The 21,955-nt window shown below is 42.9% G+C and overlaps 1 protein-coding gene across 8 annotated transcripts in view; it reads right to left on the bottom strand.

Moving 5' to 3' along the window:
* DMD (dystrophin) overlaps positions 1-21,955 on the bottom strand; it is a 1,834,617-nt gene that overhangs the window by 42,222 nt on the left and 1,770,440 nt on the right. For all 8 annotated transcript variants that reach the window (XM_030304767.1, XM_030304766.1, XM_030304769.1 and 5 more), the window contains 3 exons: positions 18,318-18,383; positions 17,135-17,200; positions 14,371-14,529 (listed from right to left, as the gene is read on the bottom strand). In XM_030304767.1, the coding sequence (XP_030160627.1) occupies positions 14,371-14,529; positions 17,135-17,200; positions 18,318-18,383 (291 nt within the window). The remainder of the gene's footprint in view (positions 1-14,370; positions 14,530-17,134; positions 17,201-18,317; positions 18,384-21,955) is intronic.

Raw genomic sequence — 21,955 nt, forward strand, 5'->3', positions numbered from 1 at the left:
ATTTCGAAATCGCTATGTTGTACGCGTGAAACTAACACGACGCTGTATGTCAATCACGCTTCAGTGCAAAAATTCTAACTATGTCAGACACAAAAATAAACATATTAAAAAAGAACTCGTGAAAAATAGAACAGTGTGAAAGGACTGAGGTAACGTCAGTTACATATGAAAATGAGCAAATGAACATGTTGGCTCATGTTCTTTACTTTAGAACTTCAGAGACACTGCTCTACGAGCACTGAACGGTACTCTAGAATACAAGGTCACACTAAAGCAAAGTCCATTCTTAAGCATGGGGCACCAGGCTGGCTCAGTTGTAAGAGACTGCGACTCTTGATCTTGAGGTGATGAGTTCGAGCCCCACCCTGAGTGTACAGATGGCTTAAAAATAAATAACCTTAGGAAAAATTTCCTAAGCAATTAATGGACGAAAGAATCAAACTGGCCTTCGATCTACCTGCGGAGAACATGAAAGCACCTGGCCCCTCTAGCAATCCTAACTAGCTACATGCCAGTCAGGATAAAGAACATTATTACAACAACCTCTGTGAGTTTACAGAATTCAAGTGTTGAGTTCACGGTGGGTCATCTGCTCCTTAGATCGAACTTCATGCCATGTGTAATGACATAATTGCATAATGGTATTTCTTACCAGTAAGAGACACTGAACTGTATACCAACGCATGAGCACATACAGCGTCTATTACATCAAGAGGGAACAGCGACAAAGGTCTGCATCTAAAAAGATGAGGCCCACAGAAATCCAGCTTTACCCTCACACTTTATAAAAAGCAGCTCAGTCATAGCCACCAGTCTGGATCCAGGCGAATATAGTATATCATATAGAATTATCACAGCTTCTATAAATCTAGCAAATGGGCAGTTTCTAAAAAAAAAAATGGGAAAGACAAGTTTTGCAAGGCTGAAGAATTTTAAAAACGGGCAACGGCACAGAGCTTTTTCCATTACGATAAATTTAAAGCTATACTGTAAAATCTTATCAAGCACCCAGTCAAAAATACTCCTAAACTAGACAGCAAAAGACATTAGTGCACCTTGGCATTACCAGTGTTAATTAAGGAGCAGCTCACAGGGTGGCAAGTGAAAGTAGGCCTATTTTAGGTCTGTCTTAAGCAAAAACAGGAAAAATGGCAGGACCCCCGAGGCTCTTCACACTGTCATCCTTTCATGTATTCAGAGATCTTAATTCCAACCCCTTTCCCACTGAAATTTGCTCAGCATAAAGGTGTTATACAAGTCTATTACACCTTACTTGGCTCTTACAATAATGTACCATTTCTTCCAGTGATAGGTCCATTAAAAGAGATGTTGAAGCATGTACAGGAAAATTAGCTTGTTTTTGACACATCGCCGTTTTTGGTGCCTTTTACCATCCGTGGCTGAGGAGGGAATTAGAACATGGTTTGAGGGGTGGCTCAGTTGGTTAAGCGTCCAACTCTTGGTTTGGGCTCAGGTCATGATCTCACGGTTCAGGAGTTTGAGCCCCTGTCAGGCTCCCTGCCCCTCCCTCACTTGGGCGGGCGCTCGCTCGCTCGCTCCCTCTCAAAATGAATAAACATTAAAAAACAAGGACATGGTTTGAGCGCATGGTTTTCGAATCAGAAAGACCCTGATTCACGACTCGACTCTGCCATTTGCTGACTCTCTAGGCAAATGACTTAAGGACCCGTTTCATCAGCGTTAGGCATTAATGAGCCGGTATGTGGCCCATATTCCGTATGTGCAGATGGCTCAGAACCATGGCCAGTTCCTTCCGTTCATTATTATTACTTCTTTCTCTCTACATTCTGTACTTTTTAGATTTAGAAATCCGGTGGGCTGAAAGCTTCCTACCAAAAAAATAATAATAATAATAATAAATTATCTGAAATGAAAGCTATCAACTAAAGCTTGGCAGAAAATAAACATATACAGTGCTTAGAAATGGATTCTTCAGTATTTGTCTTCCTTCTATATACATCACTGCTAGCTCCCTGCCCGCCAGTCAATACTGCACCAACCCCAGAATTTGGCCTTTTTTTTTTGTATTTTCCATCATCTGTGCTACAGTCAAGTGTACCACAGCTGAGCACCTAGGCAAAATAAAATCACTGAGCTAAAATCACTAGGAAGAGATTTCCTTTAAAATCATCAACCTATGGCCACCGATCATACAATGTTCAGACCAGATCTACAGGGTTCATGTATCTAGATGTACTCTGTTTTGGGGATATGCCCTTGACACATCAGGGGATACCTTACTTGAGTTCTAACAGAACCTGACAATATTCATTGGCTTTAGTTGATCTTCAATGACCTATTTTTCACAAATTCCTGATCGGGGATTAACACACTATCGTCTATAGAATAGATACATTAATCAAAATTTCAACAAAAGAAGAGAAAAAGCCATCAAAAATCTTAACTGTATACCTGGAAATAAGGCAGACAACAAAACCCAGAACAAAAATGACAGTGGCTACTCTTCACCATTCAAAAAGCACACTAGGATCGGAGAGGTTTTAGAAGTGAGGAATCTAGTCCCCAGGAATACTACCGTTGGGAGAAGTATGTTTCAATTTTCAGACAAATACAGTAAAGTATCAAACTTTCATTGTCTGTGGTCAGCAAAAAGCCGTAACAGTCGCTAGGAGAATCATAATTTTAAGCTTTGTGTGTCCCAGCTTGAGTCCCTCATGAGTAGTTAGACTCAGCCTTAAATTCTCCTAGTAAATTCATCTTGATGGCCTATTCTTCACTCCCTGGCACATACTGCTCTATACTCTTGCCATATCTGATCCTACGGCCTCCTCTGTTACAATGACAGAAACTACAGAATCATTTCTGTAAAGCCAGCCCAGTCCTTGTACACGAATGTTCCTGGCAGCATTATCCATAATGGCCACTGAGTGGAAACAACCCAACTGTCCATCACCTGCTGAATGATGAGAAAATGGTGGCATATCTGTATCACGGAATATCATTCGGTAATAAAAAAGAATTTAGCACTAATACATGCTACCACATACATGTCTCTCTAAATATGCTACGTGAAAGAAACCACTTACACAAGACCACATATTGTAGGACTCCATTTGTATCAAACGTTTACAATGAGCATATCCATAGACACAGAAAATAAAGTAGCGACCGTCTAGGGCCGGAGCAAGGCTGTCTTGGGAGAAATGGACAGTGACTAAAAACGGGTAGAGGTTTCTTTTTGATTGTTCTAAAATTGTGTGCTGATGGGCGCACAACTCTGTGAATATACTACTAAAGACTGAATTATACAGTTTGAATGGGTGAATTGCATGGTTATGGGAATTTATCTCAATAAAGCTCTTATAAAAAAATTAAGTTCTAGGGGTGCCTGGGTGGGTCAGTCAGTTGGGCGTTCGACCCCAGTGTCACAGGGTCGAGCCCCTGCATTGGGCTCTGTACTGGGTGCGGAGCCTGGTAAAGATTCCCTCTCCCTCACTGAGATTAAAAAAAAAAAAAAAAAAAAAAAAAAAAAATTAAGTTCTAAATTCAAAATCCTCTTCTGATAGCACACAAGGTATTTTCCCAGTGCAGAATAATTTTCTAATGCCCTCTGCTACTATGGAGGAATCAAGTTTAAGCCATTACGTAAAAGAAAAAAATGGTGTATACGTGCCCGCAGAATTAGCTATGCAGCTACTTCTCAATACTTTTAAATGATGAATTTTAATAAGAGCCTAAAAATAAGCCCAGAAAATGCTCAAGTCTGGGTCAACCTCCACAACTTAGTTGTTTTCACTCTAATGGAAAATGATAGAACGACCTACACAGGCATAATAAAAGGTCCGGGGAAAGAGCAGTAACACCAGAGAGGAGAAAAACAAGGAAGACAGCCAAATATCAACGCCCCCAAACCCATCCTGGAACAGGAATATTCCAAAGGGTATTCATCCTTTCGTTTACCCAACACGTATTTGTACACCCAGCACCACAGAGATAAAGATGTATGAGACACTGCCCCTCACCTTCTGGTGGGATGGTGACAAGCCTTACCCTAATGCCCATTGACTGGGAATTGTGCTCAGTGCTAAAGCTCAAATTACAGGTTATTTCAATCTTTGAAAAAAATCACTTTGATCTATTAGGAAATTATAGGGAAAGGATCATAGGGGTTTATTTATGCCCGAAAGTTAGCAGTCAGGGGGGTACCGTAAGCAACCCAGAATTGAGAGATGCAAAAAAGAGAGTCAACTTTAATTATAAAGATAGTTTGAAAGAAGGAAGAAGGATGTTTAGTTAGCTGCAGAAGCCATCCACTTAGGCAGTAGCACACGCCAGGAGCCCATTTCTAACTGGGCATACCCAATTACAATCAGGTACGCCAGGACATCCTTCATCTTCTTTCCATGCATCTTTTCCCCTGGGAGGCCCCTAACCTCTCCCGAGGCCTCCTCCAAGGCCACCACCCCACACGCCCCCAAACCCACTGGTCCTCAATCCAGACTGCTCTTACACGATGTTGGTATAGTGACCGTTTACCCTCTTAACATTTCAGTGTCAGAAAAAAAGCCAGCTTGCTCAAGTAGCATTCCACTGAGCCACATAGCAGCGACCTATCTTTTACATTTACCCCTTAAGCTGTGGTCGAAATGAACACCGCATCAGCTTTTCTGTTACAAGTCACACAAGAAACGTCTTCCCGTGAATTGGTAATACGCATTTGACTATTTCACAGACCAGGAGTGGCCTCAAATAACAACGGGCCTTTGCAGCTCACTACTCAAAAAAAAAAAAAAAAAAAAAAAAAGATTCAACAGCAATTGTGATTGAAGTAGAAGTGACTCTCGTTGGTGGACATCTTGGAGAATTCAATCAGATGAGATCATCTACGAACTCCACGGATCAAATTAATTTTGTCAAGTAAATGGTGGGAGTTCTTATTTAAATTAGTCTGATTGGAAAGCCAGGGTTACTCGCTGGGATATTCCACGAAAAGAGTACAAAGAATTTCCTATGGCCACGAGAGAGGATTTAATACCTATCTTCGGATTTTCCAGACTAAATCATTTTGGGGTCTGCATTTATACGGCTTCACTACTAGAGCAAATCAAAAATAACCGCTGTGAGATAAATCCAGGCTTCGTCTGCACAGACACCTCTTACAGCTACTTCCTCCAACGGCCCCCCAAAGACAAGAGCTGTAGACTTCTCACCAACCACGGGGGAGAGCCACCTGTACTGTTTCGTTGCCTGCTTTTCACATCCAGTACAGATGTGAATTTCTTCCCAAATTGTGTGCCGCAGGACATGACGGGTTCGGCTGAGGTCAAGGATGGGTCAATACTGGATTAAACAAATCTGATCCTGTTTCTTCTCGACCCCTCAAGGCAAAGGTGAATTAATCATGACTTTCCAAGGCAAGTGTTTCCAGAGCTTATCTGTCCCTGCAATCACTTCTTAAAGAGTATCTTAGAGGTATTCTGCAAAACACAGCATTTTAGGCGACAGTGCCCTTCTTCCACGGAGAAATGTCATCATTTCTTTGGCCTTTAATGTTAAGCTTTCCGCAGTTATCAAAGGCACTAGAAGCAACCCCGTAAAAATGTCTTGCAGTCTCTGTTACAAAAGTATTGATAAGGACACTAGCCAGTGATCACGTCGAGTGTCAACACTGTTGAAGTGTGCAGGACTGCTGGGGCGCCTGGGTGGCTCACTCGATTGAGCATCCGACTCCAGCTCAGGTCATGAGCTCACGGTTCACGAGTTCGAGCCCCGCATCAGGCTGCATGCTGACAGTTCAGAGCCTGCAGCTTGCTTCAGATTCTGTATCTCCCTCTCTCTCTGCTTCTGCCCCACTCACACTCTGTCTCTCTCTCTCTCCTCCTCAAAACATTTTTCAAAAAATTTAAAAAACTAGCCCACGACCGCCCGAGTTTAAATCCAAGCCCCACTCCTTGCTAGCTCTATGATGTGTCCTTTGTTCTCGGTGCCAATGAGTCTTTATTTGGGAAGCACCTTCTCCTTCATAGTGTCATTGTAAGGATTAAATAAGATCGCACGTGTACTCAGAACAGTCCCTGTCCTTAGCAAGGATATGGCGCTTAAATGACAGCTCTGTTTTTACTGTCGTTCCTATTTACAGCCAAGGAAGATGGTGTTTCCTTAGGAAGGTGCATGCTGCTTTCATCCAACATTAAGAGACTGATATACCATGATGTTTCCTCTTATCCCACGGACTGTGGGGAAACTGGGATGAAATCTGAATCCCAGTTGTATCAACTATACTAACTATCCCTTCTACGTTCGATGATTTACTAGTTAGACTGTGGGAATCTTATTGTTGTGTTTTTGTTTTTTTGTTTCCAATCCTTTTTGGAGAGCTAATACATAAAACCAGTACAGCAAATTGCCCCTTGAATCGCTTTGGACAAACAGAACTCAGGAGGCCCAGGCCACAGGTCTTTTTCTCTAGTCATTGACCTTCGTCCATCAGTAGCTTTTCCTGTGTGTACTGTGTTCTTTTGCTTGTTTCCGAATGATCATACCTCCCTGTTCCCCAATTTAAAATGTCCAAACCACCCAACTGCTGTCTCTTCCATCTCCCTGGTGGCCTCATTCATTCAGTGACCTTCCCATTCCTCCTCCCTTCTTCCCTTGACCACCACATCCTGAGCTCATCAGACCTTGGCCATCGTTCAGTGAAATGGTTCCACTACCTTTCCAGCAAAAAGTAGAAAAGTCCTGGGAAAGTCCTATTTGGTCTTTATTTTCAACTCTAGTTTCGAAGGTCTCTCCAATCCCTCCCGACAGCCTTAATCACTGACCTCTGTGCCCCCTGAGCAGTGGTAACGATGCGTCGGAATTAGCGGTTCACATTTAGTTATTTGTATTTTAATGCCTTTTCTTCAGTTTTGAGCCCCAGGAAGGGAAGAACCGCGGCTTTTTCATCTTTGTAGTCCTGGCAGTTTGCGAAACACATTAAGCGTTCACTACCTATCCGCTGAACTGAATTGGAATTTTATCCTCAGGCCTGGAAAGCAGCTAAAGAAAGTCATGACCACAATCAATTCTAGGGCAGTAGGATGACGCCGCAACGTGAGGCAAGAGGAGGACGAGGGGGTTGCTGAGGGATCTAAAAAGGCAAACTGGATCATAAGAGCTTTACCTTTCATCCAGCCTGTTCGAGGGAGAGGGCAGCTGTACCGGTAATTCCTGAATATTCCTATCACCAGAAGGGTACTTGGTTTTTCCTCGAGTCCTTCATGACTATCCCGTTTCTTACGCCAAGAACCTAAGCTCACCAGACGACTGAGTGACTTTTACTCTGATCTCTAAGATAAGTGATTGTGAGATAGGCGACCTATGTTCAGTCTCTGAACATCTCTTCCCCATTTAAATAGATTAAGTGTTTGTACATAAATGCGATGGTGTCCCCCCGAAGAGGTTTAAGGCACCAGTAACACATGTTGTACAGCTAGACAGTTAAAAAGAGAATTAGGAACAAGGGAGAAACAAGTTGTCCTTCTGGGTTATCCATCCCCTTCCATGAATCGGTTAGGATGAACTGGTCCCCTTGGGCTTTGTTTTGATGAACTCAGGACAGGCTGAAGGAAATTGAGTTCACTGGACTGGTTAGTTAGAAACCGAGCCTCTGAATCACGGTGACGGCACCCCCTGTGCCAGTATTCCCTGCCCAAGTAGAGCTAAGTCGGTTGACTCCGGCATAGCTTATTAAGGCTATGGGTACGCCCTTCAGCTTTTCTTCATATGGTGGCTTTCCTCACCGGAACAGACCTTGGTTGTCCGACTGATGAGGGAAAACTCACTCCCTTTATCTAATCAAGCTCTGCAGGCCTTTGTTTTGGGGGTGCATGTTGCCAAGCGACCCGAAAGCCTAGTTCCATGCAATTCCTTGGATACTGCTACTCTTTCCCCCCAATCCAACTTTTCAAAAAAATGTACAGGCCAGCTATGAGAATCAGTCTCCGCTAATGACCCATGATGTCTACTGAACGCTGAACGCTCATTCCATTCTCCTCCCCACCCCCGCTCCATACCCTAATATTCATCGCCCACAAGGTCTTCAAAGGTGGCCCTTCTCCCATTCAAACCCACACCTCGTCCTGTGCCCATAACCACTCTCGCTCCATCATTCCCAAGTTCTCCTCCCCTCTTCCTCTGGCAAATCCTTCCAGCGTGTACAAGTTACTAGGGATTGTTAAGTAAAAAGAGAAGACCGAGGTGACCCCTCCATGGTATTACTCTATGAAATAATCCCAACAACCACCAATATATTGGCAAACAATTACATGTGTAGAGAGTAGCTATAAGGATACCTAAGAACTCAAGAAACGAACACCTTTGGAGCTGGGAACATGACAGCCAGGGGATAAAGTTGGAGAAAGACTCATTCTTCTCTGTATGCATGTTTGAACTATTTGGATTTTGTTTCATGTGCGTGATTACCTATTTTTCAAAAGGTAATTACACAGACATCTTCACGTTCAAATCTTCCAGAGTTCTACCAAGCCCAGAGTCGTCCTTCCACCACACTGGGTAGGCAAAGTTCACTCTTGTGGTTTCAAGTGCTACTTGGGAGCTGGTGACTCCTAGATCTAGTATCTCTGGAAGCTTCATAGTTGCATTTCTGACTGTCAGACATTAACCCGTGGATATGTCACCAGCCCCTTAACTCAAGCCCTCCCACACCCCATTCCCTGTCTTCCAGCCACTTGACCCTTGAGGAAGGACGTCTATAAATAGTGTCAATCCTACCAACTTGTATTTATTTTAAAAATATAGCTAATGGGGCACCTGGGTGGCTCAGTCGGCTAAGCGTCTGACTTCGGCTCAGGTCATGATCTCACAGTTTGTGAGTTTGAGCCCTGCACCAGGCTCTGTGCTGACAGCTCAGAGCCTGCTTCAGATCCTCCACCTCTCTCTCTCTCTCTCTCTCTCTCTCTCTCTCTCTCTCTCTGCCCCTCCCCCATGGACACTCTCCCTCTCAAAAATAAACATTACAAAAATTTTAAAAAATAGATAATTTAAAGGGGCCCACTTGTCCTCCCCCTGGATCGTCAGTCCCAGCTGCCAACGACCATCATCTTGCCAGGCGCCCTCTAGAACTGGGGCTTGTCCCTTCCGTCCCCAGATCCCTCGAACAGCAGCTCTGCCCCTGCCCAGAAATACCACTCAAATTCAGCCTGTCTGCCCCATTTCTCTTTCTTGAGGCTTCACTGATCTCTTTTGTGGGTTTCCATGCTACCTCCCGATTTGAATTACTGTTTCCAGTAGAGTTCTTTTCAAGGTCACCCTCCACACAGCTGCCCGAGTGATGGATGTAAGCATAAATCTAAAAGCACCACGCCTGGCTGATGCCCGAGTGGCTCCCAGTCCTAGGTGAGGTGGCATCATGCCCTTCCCGGCCTGGCCCTGCCCACTCGTGAGGCCTCATCGTCTCCCGTTTCTTGCCTCATCACAAAAGTGACACCACTGTTTGCAGTTGCCCGAACATTCCCTGCTCTTCCTCGCCTTGACCCCCTCTGCTCCTCCTTCTGCCGGCAAGGCCACTCCTGATCCCCCTCAGCGTCCTGTCGTCTTGCCTGTGTGCTTACCATCACTGGGGACTCTTTCCATCAAAGCCCTACTGAAGTCGCGTGGAGTAGACTGTGGAAGACTAGGCCAGCCCCGGGCCCCAAGTCGTCCCCTCATTTACAAGGTAAAGCAACAGGATCGTGATTTCCAGCCAGTTCAACTCTGTGCTGTAAGCAGCCAGTCTAGAATCCTCGTGAATGTAACACTAGTAAGCTGGCGTTATCACTGGAGCAGTGAAAAGGGGCAAGGGAAACTCAAACTGAGACTGCACGCTGTCTTGTTTGCCCAAAAACAAGACCTACGAAAGGCACCGAGTAGATACTAGGAATCCACAGGGCTCCCTGCTGTCATATAACATCTCCTGACAACTGTAATTAACTTCAGACTTCACAGTGAATCGGGTTAGTTAGTATTTACTCTCCTTCTAGCCTTGGGGACAATCTAATCACTTTGCTATGCAGGCAGCAGGATGACAATGAGTTTGGGTCTTTCATAAAGGCTACCTTTTCATTGCTAGGGTCACACCTAAAATTTCAGAGCAGGTCTGACTTCATTTGGACGGTGCAGAGAAAAATACACTGCAATTTGACACTGTGGATTTCCGTCAGGAGACCGCAGACTTTTGAGTCTCTGCAGTAAAAAAGCGAACTCTGAGACTGCAATGCTGAGGACACACAATGGATAAAATTCTCATGTCCGACTGATCTCACTCAAATGACAGTCTGCATGATCTGCAGAATGAGCACAAGACATTTTGCAGAAGGGAAACATTAAAGACTGTGTAAAGCCGCTAGTCATCCAACTTTAGGAGAGAGATGCTATCAAGAAAATTCAGAGTCAGATTTAGCTTCTGCTCAGGGCTCTCACTCTACATTTGTGGCATGAACCAACGATCAAGAGAATGGGAGAGACTTACACGGCCTAGGATTTGGCAAACGAATGTTTAAGATTCTCAATTAATGAGAAAGCAACAGTTGGTGCTAATCAAGGAACTTGGGAAAAGAAAGACTCTGAAAAGCAAGAAGAACAGCTTTTAAAAGGCATTCCTCTACAAAATTCGGCTTTAAAAATAATTTTAGTCAAAAGTACATGCGTGAGGGCCACACTTAAAATAAATTCAGCTTCATTTCTTTCATTCAACAAATATTTATTGAATGCTATGTGTGGCAACTAAGAGAAATGGAATCCTAAAGGCAGAGATAAGACACCCTGGAGACCCTTCTAAATTAGGCATTCTCTCCTTTCCAAGGGGAATGGGGGCAGGTGTCATGAAAAACAACAGAATTCCATACCGTATCTCATCGGAAATGGTGATCTCCGAGCCCCTTTCCTTTGCTAACTTATTCGGAGATTAGTCCTAAGGTTAGAACAAAGGAACGCAAAATACACATAGATACGGTAATAAACGTACATCCAAAGGACATGGGACAATCTCAATTTTAAATTTCCATTCCCGCTTTCTCTCCAAGTACGCTTGTATTTGTCTGATCGTATAGCCCAGAGACTGTCCTTTCAGGAGACAGTGTACCTTTCACTCTGCAGAGACGTTTCTTTGGAATGTGGCAGGACGTGCAAATGGGACAAAGTGGAGAGAGAAAGAAAGAAACTCACCCTGATGACCTTTACCTGAAGGTCAAGAGAACTTACAGTAAGACTTCCATCAACATCAGATTCTTCATTTGGCGGCTGTGAGGAGCCCTGGTGTAATTTCTTTCTTTCACAGAGTAAACCATCCCGTTCTTGTAGAACGATCTTGGATATTTTTCAGGATAAAGTAGTGATCCCTGTACCCCAAGTACATGAACTGGTTTATTCATGTCTATCTAGTCCTTAATAATACTGTCTCAAGGCGCCTGGATGGCTCAAACATCCAACTTCAGCTCAGGTCATGAACTCGTGGTCCGAGGGTCTGAGCCCCACGTTAGTCTCTGTGCTGATGGCTCAGAGCCTGGAGCCTGCCTCACATTCCGTCTCCCTCTCTCTGTACCCCTCCCCACTCATGCTTGTGTGTGTGTGTGTGTGTGCGCGCGCGCGTGTGTGCGTTCTCTCTCTCTCTCAAAAATAAAAAAATGAACTTAAAAAAAAAATTCCAGGGGCACCTGAGTGGCTCAGTCAGTTAAGTGTCCGACTTCGGCTCACGTCACGATCTCCTGGTTCATGAGTTCGAGCCCCATGTCGGGCTCTGTGCTGACAACTCGGAGCTTGGAGCCTGTTTCAGATTCTGTGTCTCCCTCTCTCTCTCTGCCCCTCCCACTCTCATGCTCTGTCTCTCTCTCTCTCTCAAAAATAAGCATTAAAAAAATAAAAAAAAAATAATATGGTCTCACGTCAAGGTCCATTCCAGGGAATATGTGACAATTCTATACAAATTCTATTTACAGAGAATGACTCTTTTTTGTTCGCTGGCCCAAGGGGCACTTGGCTATTTTTGAGTCAGAAAATCTGGGCCTGAGGTTGGTTCTGCCACTGGCTGGGTGTGAAATTTGGGTCAATCCATTTGAACCTCTGTGAACCAGCATCTTCCCATCTAAGTTCTTTACACAGCTTGAAGGAAGATTAAATGGCCCAAAATACAGTCAAGCACTCCGGAAATGATGCAACGATATGCAAATGACATTTATCAGTAGTCTTTACCCTGGCTGTCATGGGACGGAAGCAAAGTGTGCTAACAACAAACAAGACCAGACTCTTGCCCGATGACACAGACAGATCTATTGCGCAGTGGCAATAATCTTATGGTACAAAACTATTTTTTCAACGTTTATTTATTTTTGGGACAGAGAGAGACAGAGCATGAACGGGGGAGGGGCAGAGAGAGAGGGAGACACAGAATCGGAAACAGGCTCCAGGCTCTGAGCCATCAGCCCAGAGCCCGACGCGGGGCTCGAACTCACGGACCGCGAGATCGTGACCTGGCTGAAGTCGGACGCTTAACCGACTGCGCCACCCAGGCGCCCCGGTACAAAACTATTTTTACTCCTGGGTTGCGTCAAATGCTACTTACAATGTCAATTCCAACTTTTTCTAATTTGACTTTGACCCCTGAAATAACCGCAGGTTTAACACAGAGGGATACTCATCAGGATAGTCTTCAGTGCCAGTTCAGTGCCAAAGGAAACCAAAAATAAGGTCACCATGAAAACCAACAAAACGTTCAGTATTACCTCCTGGATGGCACTCGTGTGACATCCTTGCTGTATTCTTAAAGTTAGGTTTTTACCGATCGTCCCAGGATTACCCCGAGTCTTCAAACCATGCTAGGTACTGTAGGGGACCACTAAGAGGATTAAGACCCAGTCCTTGGCCCAAAGGCATTCCCCGTCTTATTCGGGTTGGGGGGAGGGCGCCACACGGGGCATCACTGATAAAAAGGCAAACCATCAGGGAGTTCTCGGGGAAAGATTCACAATATTCGGAGAATACAGGCAAAAGATCTATTACTTCCAAATGGAGGGCTCTAACAGGGCTCCGTGGAGATTATTTTGAGGAAGGTCACGGAACATGGGTAGGACTCCTTCATCAGATATGGGAGGGAGCTTGCGCGTGACCCAGAAAGTGGATGAGGGCAGGATGTACTCGGAAACGGTTGCTAGAGCAGTGTGGCCGGAACACGGGTAGAAAGGAAGATAATGTTGTAAAAGGAAGAGAAAATTCTGGAAGGTTTTAAAGGCCCAGCCGAAAAGCCGGCTTTTTGTCTTCCTAGATGCAGACATCCAACAAACAACGAACGCCATGATGGTCCTGGAAAGATACACAATGCAAGTCCGTATGGGGGATATATTATTGGAGGGGTGAGAGAGGCAGTGAGGGGAAGCCCACCGGATAAGGAGCGTGGCCACAGGTCGGGGGTTTTAAGAGCTAGAAGGTGGGCAGTGGCGGCAGAAAGCAATGGATGAACAGCAGTTTCCTTTTTCATCTTGAGGTGACAATACTCCCCGAGGGCACCGGTTCGGAGACATACCAAGCTGCCTAGATTCACAGGTTTTGGAGCCTTGGGCTAAATCACAGAGATGAAAGTACTCGAGTCCCACAAATTTGAGCAATTGCTCCTTTAAAGACTTGCCTGGTGGCATTTGTCTAAAGAAGGCACAGGGAGTTAGAAGTGATCATATGTAAAAGCCTTTCTCAACCAAGAGATCTGTGAGATAATAAATCTAACAGCAAAGTGAAAGTCCAATGATTTCTATTATCCTGACACCACACAGAATCCCAGAGTTTTACATCTTTGTCCTCCCTGCAGACAGGGTGAATTTTCTTTAGCCTTTTAATTGCTACACAGTTTCCTTTCTTCTGGGAACACCTTTTGCAGATGATACTGACAACCGGAATTGTCTCACTAATCTGCTCTGGTGGTGAGCATACGTGATTTCTGTGGCCGATGATGAAAAATAAGATGAGTGAATTCGTTCGCAAATGAGGCAAAGCCAACGAGCCTACTTTCTTGAACGCTGTGGCGTAAATAATATGGCCAAATACATGTACCCGTCGTATAATCGTGAAATTAAATGACTTGCTTTGCTCTTAAATTCTAGGCTCAAATATAAAATCAAAGCCTCTGAGACACATGCAACAAATCAAACACCACCATTAGCATTAATTCCTTTCAGCCCTCAATTAGGACTTCTTAATTATACTATTGCATTCATAGAGAGAGAGCATCTGTAAACGGAGCTCAACAGATTATCGCAGAAAACAATTAGACACAGAATGACTCTAAGTGAAGACTCCTGGCGCTTTTCTACGTGTGCACGTGTATGCGCTCTGCATACCAATGACAAAGCTAGAAAGAAAACTCACCTGTTTTCTTCCTCAAGATCTGCTAGGATTCTCTCTAGCTCCCCTCTTTCCTCACTCTCTAAGGAAATCAAGATCTGGGCAGGACTACGAGGCTGGCTCAGGGGGGAGTCCTGGTTCAAACTTTGGCAGTAATGCTGGATTAACAAATGTTCATCATCTCTGGAAAATAAAATCAAAGGTTTTGGTTTTTTCCCCTCTTATTTTGTTCTGGGGGTCAGGGACTCGGGTGTGTACTTAAAAATAGAAACATTTGCTCTTAACAAGTAATTAGACCCTTCTTCCTGTTTCTTAAGACACTTGCATACTTTTGAGGCTGTGATCTACCGTCTTATTGGTGAGAACTCAAAGCACTGCTTACTCAAATTTTCCAGTGAATGTGGCCTATTTACGTGGGTAAAGGAACGGCAGGGTTACGGACACACCGGGACTCTGCGTTGACCACTCAACCAATAGTTAACAAATATTAAAAGGCAGAACAATGGCTCCATCACTGAAGCCTGTCAAGAAAACCTGTTCACTGACCCATGCTATTGTTGATAATGACCAGGGAAAAAAATGCAGCCTTTACCATCATAAATATGTTCCTAAGGGGAAGACAAAGTAACCAAAAAGGGTTGCTTTGGTAAGTCGGTTTGAACTTAAAAAGCCATGGAGGCAAGACGGTAACAATAACGAACCTGTAGACCAATGATGGTTTCACTCAATTATTGTTCAAATAGAAAAACAAAAATGCGAAGGGAAAAAAAGCCATTAGGATGATTAATTCAAAGAAGCCTGAACAACTCATTCTTTGGAACAGCTTTTAAGGACTAATCCTCAGGAACAAAGAAGCAAAAGGCTCACAATTTGGGGAAGCAACTGCAATGTCTCCGTAAAACTAGAACTCTTTAATACACGGGAGAAATCATTTTCCAAATGTATTGCTCCTAGCTTTTTGGAAGCCTGTGTGCCTCTAAGTTGTAAGAACCTCGGTTCTATTCTCAACGAGAGGCTAAAGCCCTTTGTTTCTGGTTAGATAGCAGGATGATATGTTAATATCCCCCTAAGTCTTCTGAGTTGAAAAACAGTTCAGGTATTTAGGCAAAAATCCTCCTGCCCGAAATGATTTTGGTCTGTCAAGCCAGGTATTTGGCTGAGAAGTGAAAAGTGGACTACAAACAATTCCTGGGTGTTAAAAACAAACATTTACGTGAAGTCACCCAATGCACCAAACCACCTCCCCAGACCTGCCCCCAAAACATCAGGATTTTATCACCTAACACTGAGTCAAAATGGATTTTATGTCCTCAGAAGGAGCTAAAGCTACATTTCATTTAAAAATTGTAAAAGGATGTTTTACTACCCAACTTACCATCCCTTTTCCCAAATTCTGGAATTTTATTGCTAGAACGTCCCATGTTTAATTACAACAGAGCTACAATTAAGTTTCTCTTACTGTTCTCTCAGGCAGCCACTGAATGGCGGCCATTATGATGCGGCTACAACTTGAATTAATTTCATATCAAAATCGGCGACCCAAAGAAGCAAACCATCCAGGCCGTTTACGTCTGGTTGATTCTTTGGCCACCTGTTTTCCTGTCAGTGGATCTCATATCGTAATCCTACTGATACTTATCCCCATGGATGAGAAAGAGAATATACCACAGTTACGAATGGGGAAAAGATGGGTTTTGTTTTCAGTAACTCAGTCACAAACAGATGACTGACTGTCGACTTGATTCACCACTCACCTTTGAAAGTGATCGCTTTTATCTACCAGATGACTTGTTCTCACGTCTTCAATAACCAATTACGTATAAATGCCACTCGGGTACTATTTCCCTCAGCCTAATCCTCGTAAAGGCCCTTGCCTCATCTGAGTGTGACCGGGAGGTGCCACACCGACAGAGTAGACTGACCCCACATTCTTCCCTTTGTCTAGATTCTCCATGACAAAGTGGCGAGACATCTGTAACTTACCAAAGGCATCACTGTGCTTTGACTAGATTTTTTTTTTTTTCTCTCTCTCTCAAGTATCCCTTCAGTTCGCAGGTCCTTATCTTTTCCTTCAGATTAGCTTCTTCGTCAGCTCCCTCCACCTCAGGCCCTTGATTCATGCACTATTTCTGTGTGTTCCTCATTGTGAACACTTCCCTTACTCCGTAATGAAGTCTCTGTTTCCCTGCCATAGCTGTGTGCTTCTACTTGACAGGCCTGGCTTATCATCCCACTAAAAAACTTCGACCTAAATCTGAGCTCCTTCTTCTGAAACCCTTCGCAAGGCTGCCTCGCCTTATTTGGCTAGCGAAGATGCTACCACTTTGGGTCTCTGAAGGAAACTACCCAACTAACCTGCCGGATGGGAATACCCATCCAACTGTACCAAGGTTGGATGTCCACTCCCCCTGAGTGGAGGAAATACCACTCAGCCATCACTTTAAAAATTAATATCCAATCCCTTTAAATCTCTGGCAGGTTTCGTCAAAGATCAAGCATTTAACACAATTTCAATATTTGCACCTGGGCAGCCTGTGACGGTCTGGTACTAAATAAGAGTAAGGCAAACTGGTTTTGCGACTCTGGAATTGCCAGTAAGGCCACATCTTGGATGAGCTCCTTCCCTGTCAGGTTGTTAAGAGTCAAAGAAAAAAAAGCAAGTGAGCGGTTCCTTGAAAGAGCAAATGGCTATCACGCTAACTCCTATCTTCTGCGCTACCCTACCTCTAAAGCCCTCAAAGCAATTTCATCGTCAGGAACATTTCGTAAAAAGAGACAGGATACTTACATGCTCTCATTAGGAGAGATGCTATCATTTAGATAAGATCCATTGCTGTTTTCCATTTCTGCTAGCCTGATAAAAAACGTAAAAGCTCATTAAAACTTATGTGATTTCTTAGAATCTATTCAAGACCTAATCGAACATTCCTGAAAACTAAAGGATAAATCATGTCAAGAAGAGAAAGGAATCCTTCAAATTAAAGGATGTGTGTGTTGCCCTAACCTCTGGAGGCAGTGAGTGGTGGACCACAGCTAGTTAGCGGCTTTACATTTACGCTATAAATTATAAGGGAAGTTGTATCTGGTAGGTTTTTCTTCTTCACAGATCGATCTTCCTGGCACTGAGAAAAGGCCTTTGTTTTTACAAGAAAAGCTTCCCTAACAACAAATACACTCTACTCCTTCTCTACCCCTGGTATTTTTAGGGCAATTAAAGCTTTCCCCTGATGACAGACTTATAGAGCTAGTTCGTGCTTCCCGCGGTTGATAAACACGTTAGCGGTTAGAATATTGAAAAAGGACGGACTCACAGGTAAGCTCTCTTAACAGTCTGCCACCAAGTTTTACCTTTAAAAAAACCTCCTTCCCCTGAGACAATCGTAAACACTTTTTACCACTAAAAAATAAAAAAAAGTTAACCAAACTCTTACAGACTTATTTAACGAGCAAAAGATATCTTACAGTTAGCAAATGAGTTTTTAGGTATAACAATGATCTGAAACACAAACAAGGTGGGACATAAAGGTGCGAGGATTAGGAAAATTAATTATTCTCTTCTTTACAGCGTATCAGGGAAATAAACACACAGACGGAAAGCCAACGCCTTCATATTCTCTACGGAACGCAGTATTGCTGCTTCACTTGGGCATGTCTGGTCTAGCGGTTTTCTAAGGTCAGATGATTTCTCAGCCAATTTATGAAACGTGCGCAGTATGCAAAACATAACAAAGCTATCAGAAAGGTTTAAAGGCCAGGGTTAGGGGGAGATTGTTCCGGACCAACGTTCTTACTGGTGTCCGAGAACAACATGCAGTGCAACGGCATGCAAGTTAGAGGGCAAGTTGATTAGTAAGTAGAAGTCAGACAAGATTGGGGGGAAAAGAAAAGATCTGTTGCAAAGTATTATCGGTTAGCTTTCCTTGGTTAGTTATTTCAATCATTATTTGCCTAGCATTCAACTAGTGTCATACCTGCTAGCATAATGTTCAATGCGTGAATGAGTATCATCGTGTGAAAGCTGAGGGGACGAGGCGGGCCTATAAGGCAGAAAATGTGATTAGTCACAGATACCATCCATTAATGGAGAAAAAAAAAAAACAAAAACCCCACCACAGTCATGTTATATACATGGCCTAGAATGCTCTCACTCTAGCTCTCTGGATAAGGTACACATTTAGTTTTAACTTTATCTCCGATATCATCGAGTGTCTTAAATCCAAGCTGGAGAAGTGAACTCTCCTACTTCTACGTCTTTCAGAAGCCATAAAAAAGAGATCGGAATCTTCTCTGTAGAGTTTCCATTAGAGAAAAGGCTGGGGGAGACCAACTCTCTGGGGCACTTTCCTCCTCCCTTGTTAGTTTCTCACACGCTACGGTTCTGAGACTGTGTTGGCACTAGGCGGTCAAAAACGTTCAAGAGTTTACACCCATGCCATTTATTAGCTGCTCTCTCACCGAATGGAAATTCTACGTGCGCCTAGTACACTCTCAGTCAACAATCTGATTCTGAAGAGGCCAGGCCGGTCCGGGACCTCTTAAGATTCCACACCCCAAGCTATCTTGTTCTGTGCAGTTCTGTGAAGAAGCAATATATCCACCAATTTAGTAGCAGGACTCTATTACTACTCCATAAAATAAAACTGAAGGACCCAAAATGATATTGTGATTTTAAAAAAAAAAAACAAAAAACAAAAACTAAATTCTATAAAATGTCACAGTATCTGAAATATCTATTAGGGACACTGTGTGCTAATATACAAGAGAAGAAAACAACAGGGGAGGATTATATACTTTGGGGCGTAAAACCCTTTTTTATTTTTATTATTTTTATTTTTTTAGCTCCAGAGACCAGGAGATTTGGTAAGGTTAACATTTTCCTCATCCTTTCCTATCAGATCTATTAATTATCCTCGAAGTTTTTATAGCACTTTTGGATTCACGTTAGGAAAAAAAAAATCCATCTGTTCTGAAAACCAGTTTGGACTTGGGCTTTTTTGTTTTCATTGGAGTAGGACAAAAGTTCTCTTCCATTTCTGTCCTGACACAGAAAGCCCTTAGGTAAAGGCACGAATCCAAAAGTCAACAGTAATCTATTCAGTGAGGACTGGTTTAGCCCAACGTCCAAACAGCATTAAATGACTTGGTCGAAACACTAAGAATAGGTTTGTTTTTCCTTATACTAAAAGAAAAAACCATGTAGTTATGTAGGCTGACAGCGAAAATGTACGAGAAATCCCTATTTCTTAAAGACACGCAATCCTAAGATGATGCCAACACGGTATAGCAAACAACTAGGGAACGGAGGGCTTCCCTGTGGGGTGAAGGCCTTATTTATGGAACCTGTGTTGTCTAGGTCCAGTGTCCCCATAATCCAATTGGCACTGGACAACCAAGAGGTTTCAAACTGTCAGGAGGAGACAGGGAGGACTACCCGATTTACTAGGCAGATCCAAAGATTTTCATGTGAATCTTCACTCTGGTTTTGTAGAGTTCATCTGCTCGTTCCTTAGAAGCCTGCCATAGCGCAGTATTAGAAACGTGCTAGCTAACGTTTGTTTCAAAATACTCACTGCAGGTCAAGAGAGTTTAGTACTTGGATTATTCGGTTTATAAGCCCCGTCTTTTGGAACAAACTCGTTTTTCATGTACAGACTTCTTACGAGCTGAAAGCCCACCATGAAGGAAAACGGCTGTTTTCTCTTCTAATAGTGGCAGGCTGGGTAGTGCATAGAAGAACACCTGACACCTTTGAGCTAGGCACTACATAGCAAGAAAACTGGGCATGGAAATCCAAAACACTTTAATAAAATCTTACACAGAAAATATTATGCAGCACTTTAATCCTTAACCTTGAGGCTAATTCCATGTTATTTTTCTTATCAATGTTTGTAGCACCTAACACAGCATGCCTAAGCACAAGAACTCATAATAATCAGAAATCTAAAAAGAAAAAGAAAAAAAAAAAAGAGAGAGAAAGTACACTAAAGGAAGCACTTATTAAACCAGAAAAGGAGCCAGAAGGGAGCACAGTTCAGAGAAGAATCATTTAAAAACCAAGAATAAGTAAAAGTACAAAACCCCTCAGTCCAGAAACAAAACTAAATCCAAAGCCTTCCGAAACATTTTTTCTGAGAGACGGGAAGAATCCCGTTCTCCCTTCCTACTTCCTAAACACGAAACGATATACCCAGAAAGATTAGTCCTGTGATTATTAATGGCCAATTCCATCCCACCCACTACCCCTTTCTCTTCTGTGACAACCCCACTAATAACTTTTCACCCATTTAGGTTTCAAAGTGGACATGCTCCAAGAAGACTACCCGTCTCCTTTGTGGACGAACACTATAAAAGGCTTAGGCCAGATTTAGTTTTAAAGGTAATATGACAAATAGCGGGTAAACAAGGGCTTCCCCTAAAGAAAAAGAGAAGGCGTGTGTCTCAGTGAACTTCCCAATTCGGTGATCCACATGAGAGTCTGTTGACATCAGGGGCAATTCCTGCGAAATTCGAGCACCTTAGCACCTGGCTCTTTGCCTGAACAGGAGAGCTGGGCAATATATTTCATAAATTATGTATAATCCCAAGGGTAAAGACTTTAATAAAAATTGCTGGCATTGAAGAAAATAGGGACCGTAGCGTGCTGGGTTTTTCTTCCTCAAAAGTAGACTTTCCCACTATTTCTGAATAACCTAACAAACTTTTTATAAAAAGGCAAAGTGATTCTATGTTTCAGTCGTTAGAGGAAGATATTGTAGTAAAGAAGGTTATTAATTTTAAAGTTCTTCGAAGTTTAAGGCAAACACCCTCTACTTAAGACAGGTGACATTAAATTCACGGCCATGTTTTTTTCTCATTAGTTTATGTCTACAATAAACTTCTTCCCCCACCCCCCCCCCATTCAGGGAACTGTTAGCTATTCTTTGCCTATTATTTTCTGCTACCTCTATCCGTGCATTTTCAAAGTGATTCTTTAGCATCATTGTCTTTAGAATATTTCAAATGGCTGGAAGTTATTCCAGAGTATATCCGTTTGCTTATTAGGATCCGGCCACAGTGAGGATTTCAGTCTCTCAATGTGTTTTGAAGTTTCTTATTTCAGAAAGGTTCAAACTTCTGTAAACAAATAAACTACCCGGGTGAGGGAAAAACCATTACCTACCAAGAGCAAAAACCAGAAGTGAATCTAAGTCACTCCCCCAATGATTAAAAAAAAAAAATCAGGTATAGGTACCGTAGCTCAAAATTAAGGGGCACAGTAACGCTGCTTTAACCAAGAAAGGGAAGCCTCACACTTCTTTGAGGCCAATAAAGACTTAAAATAAACCTCAATTAATAGCTTGCATTTATCACTACAGGATTTTTAAAAAAGGATATACTTTAAATTACATGGGGGAGCGATAAAAAAGACCCAATAAAAATAAATTGAGTTCTTCTAAATTGGTCATTTCCCTCTTCCATATAATAGAGCTGTCTGACTTTAAATAAATATTTTAATAAAGTACGCTTTGAAATACCAAAACTTTGTTATAAAAACTCCGCACGACAGAACTTTAAAACAATGCACGCTTTGTTTGCTAATAGGTAAATCACAGACTCCCCAGAGAGTTTT

Source organism: Lynx canadensis, chromosome X, assembly GCF_007474595.2.
Source record: "Lynx canadensis isolate LIC74 chromosome X, mLynCan4.pri.v2, whole genome shotgun sequence".
NCBI classification, from domain to species: domain Eukaryota; kingdom Metazoa; phylum Chordata; class Mammalia; order Carnivora; family Felidae; genus Lynx; species Lynx canadensis.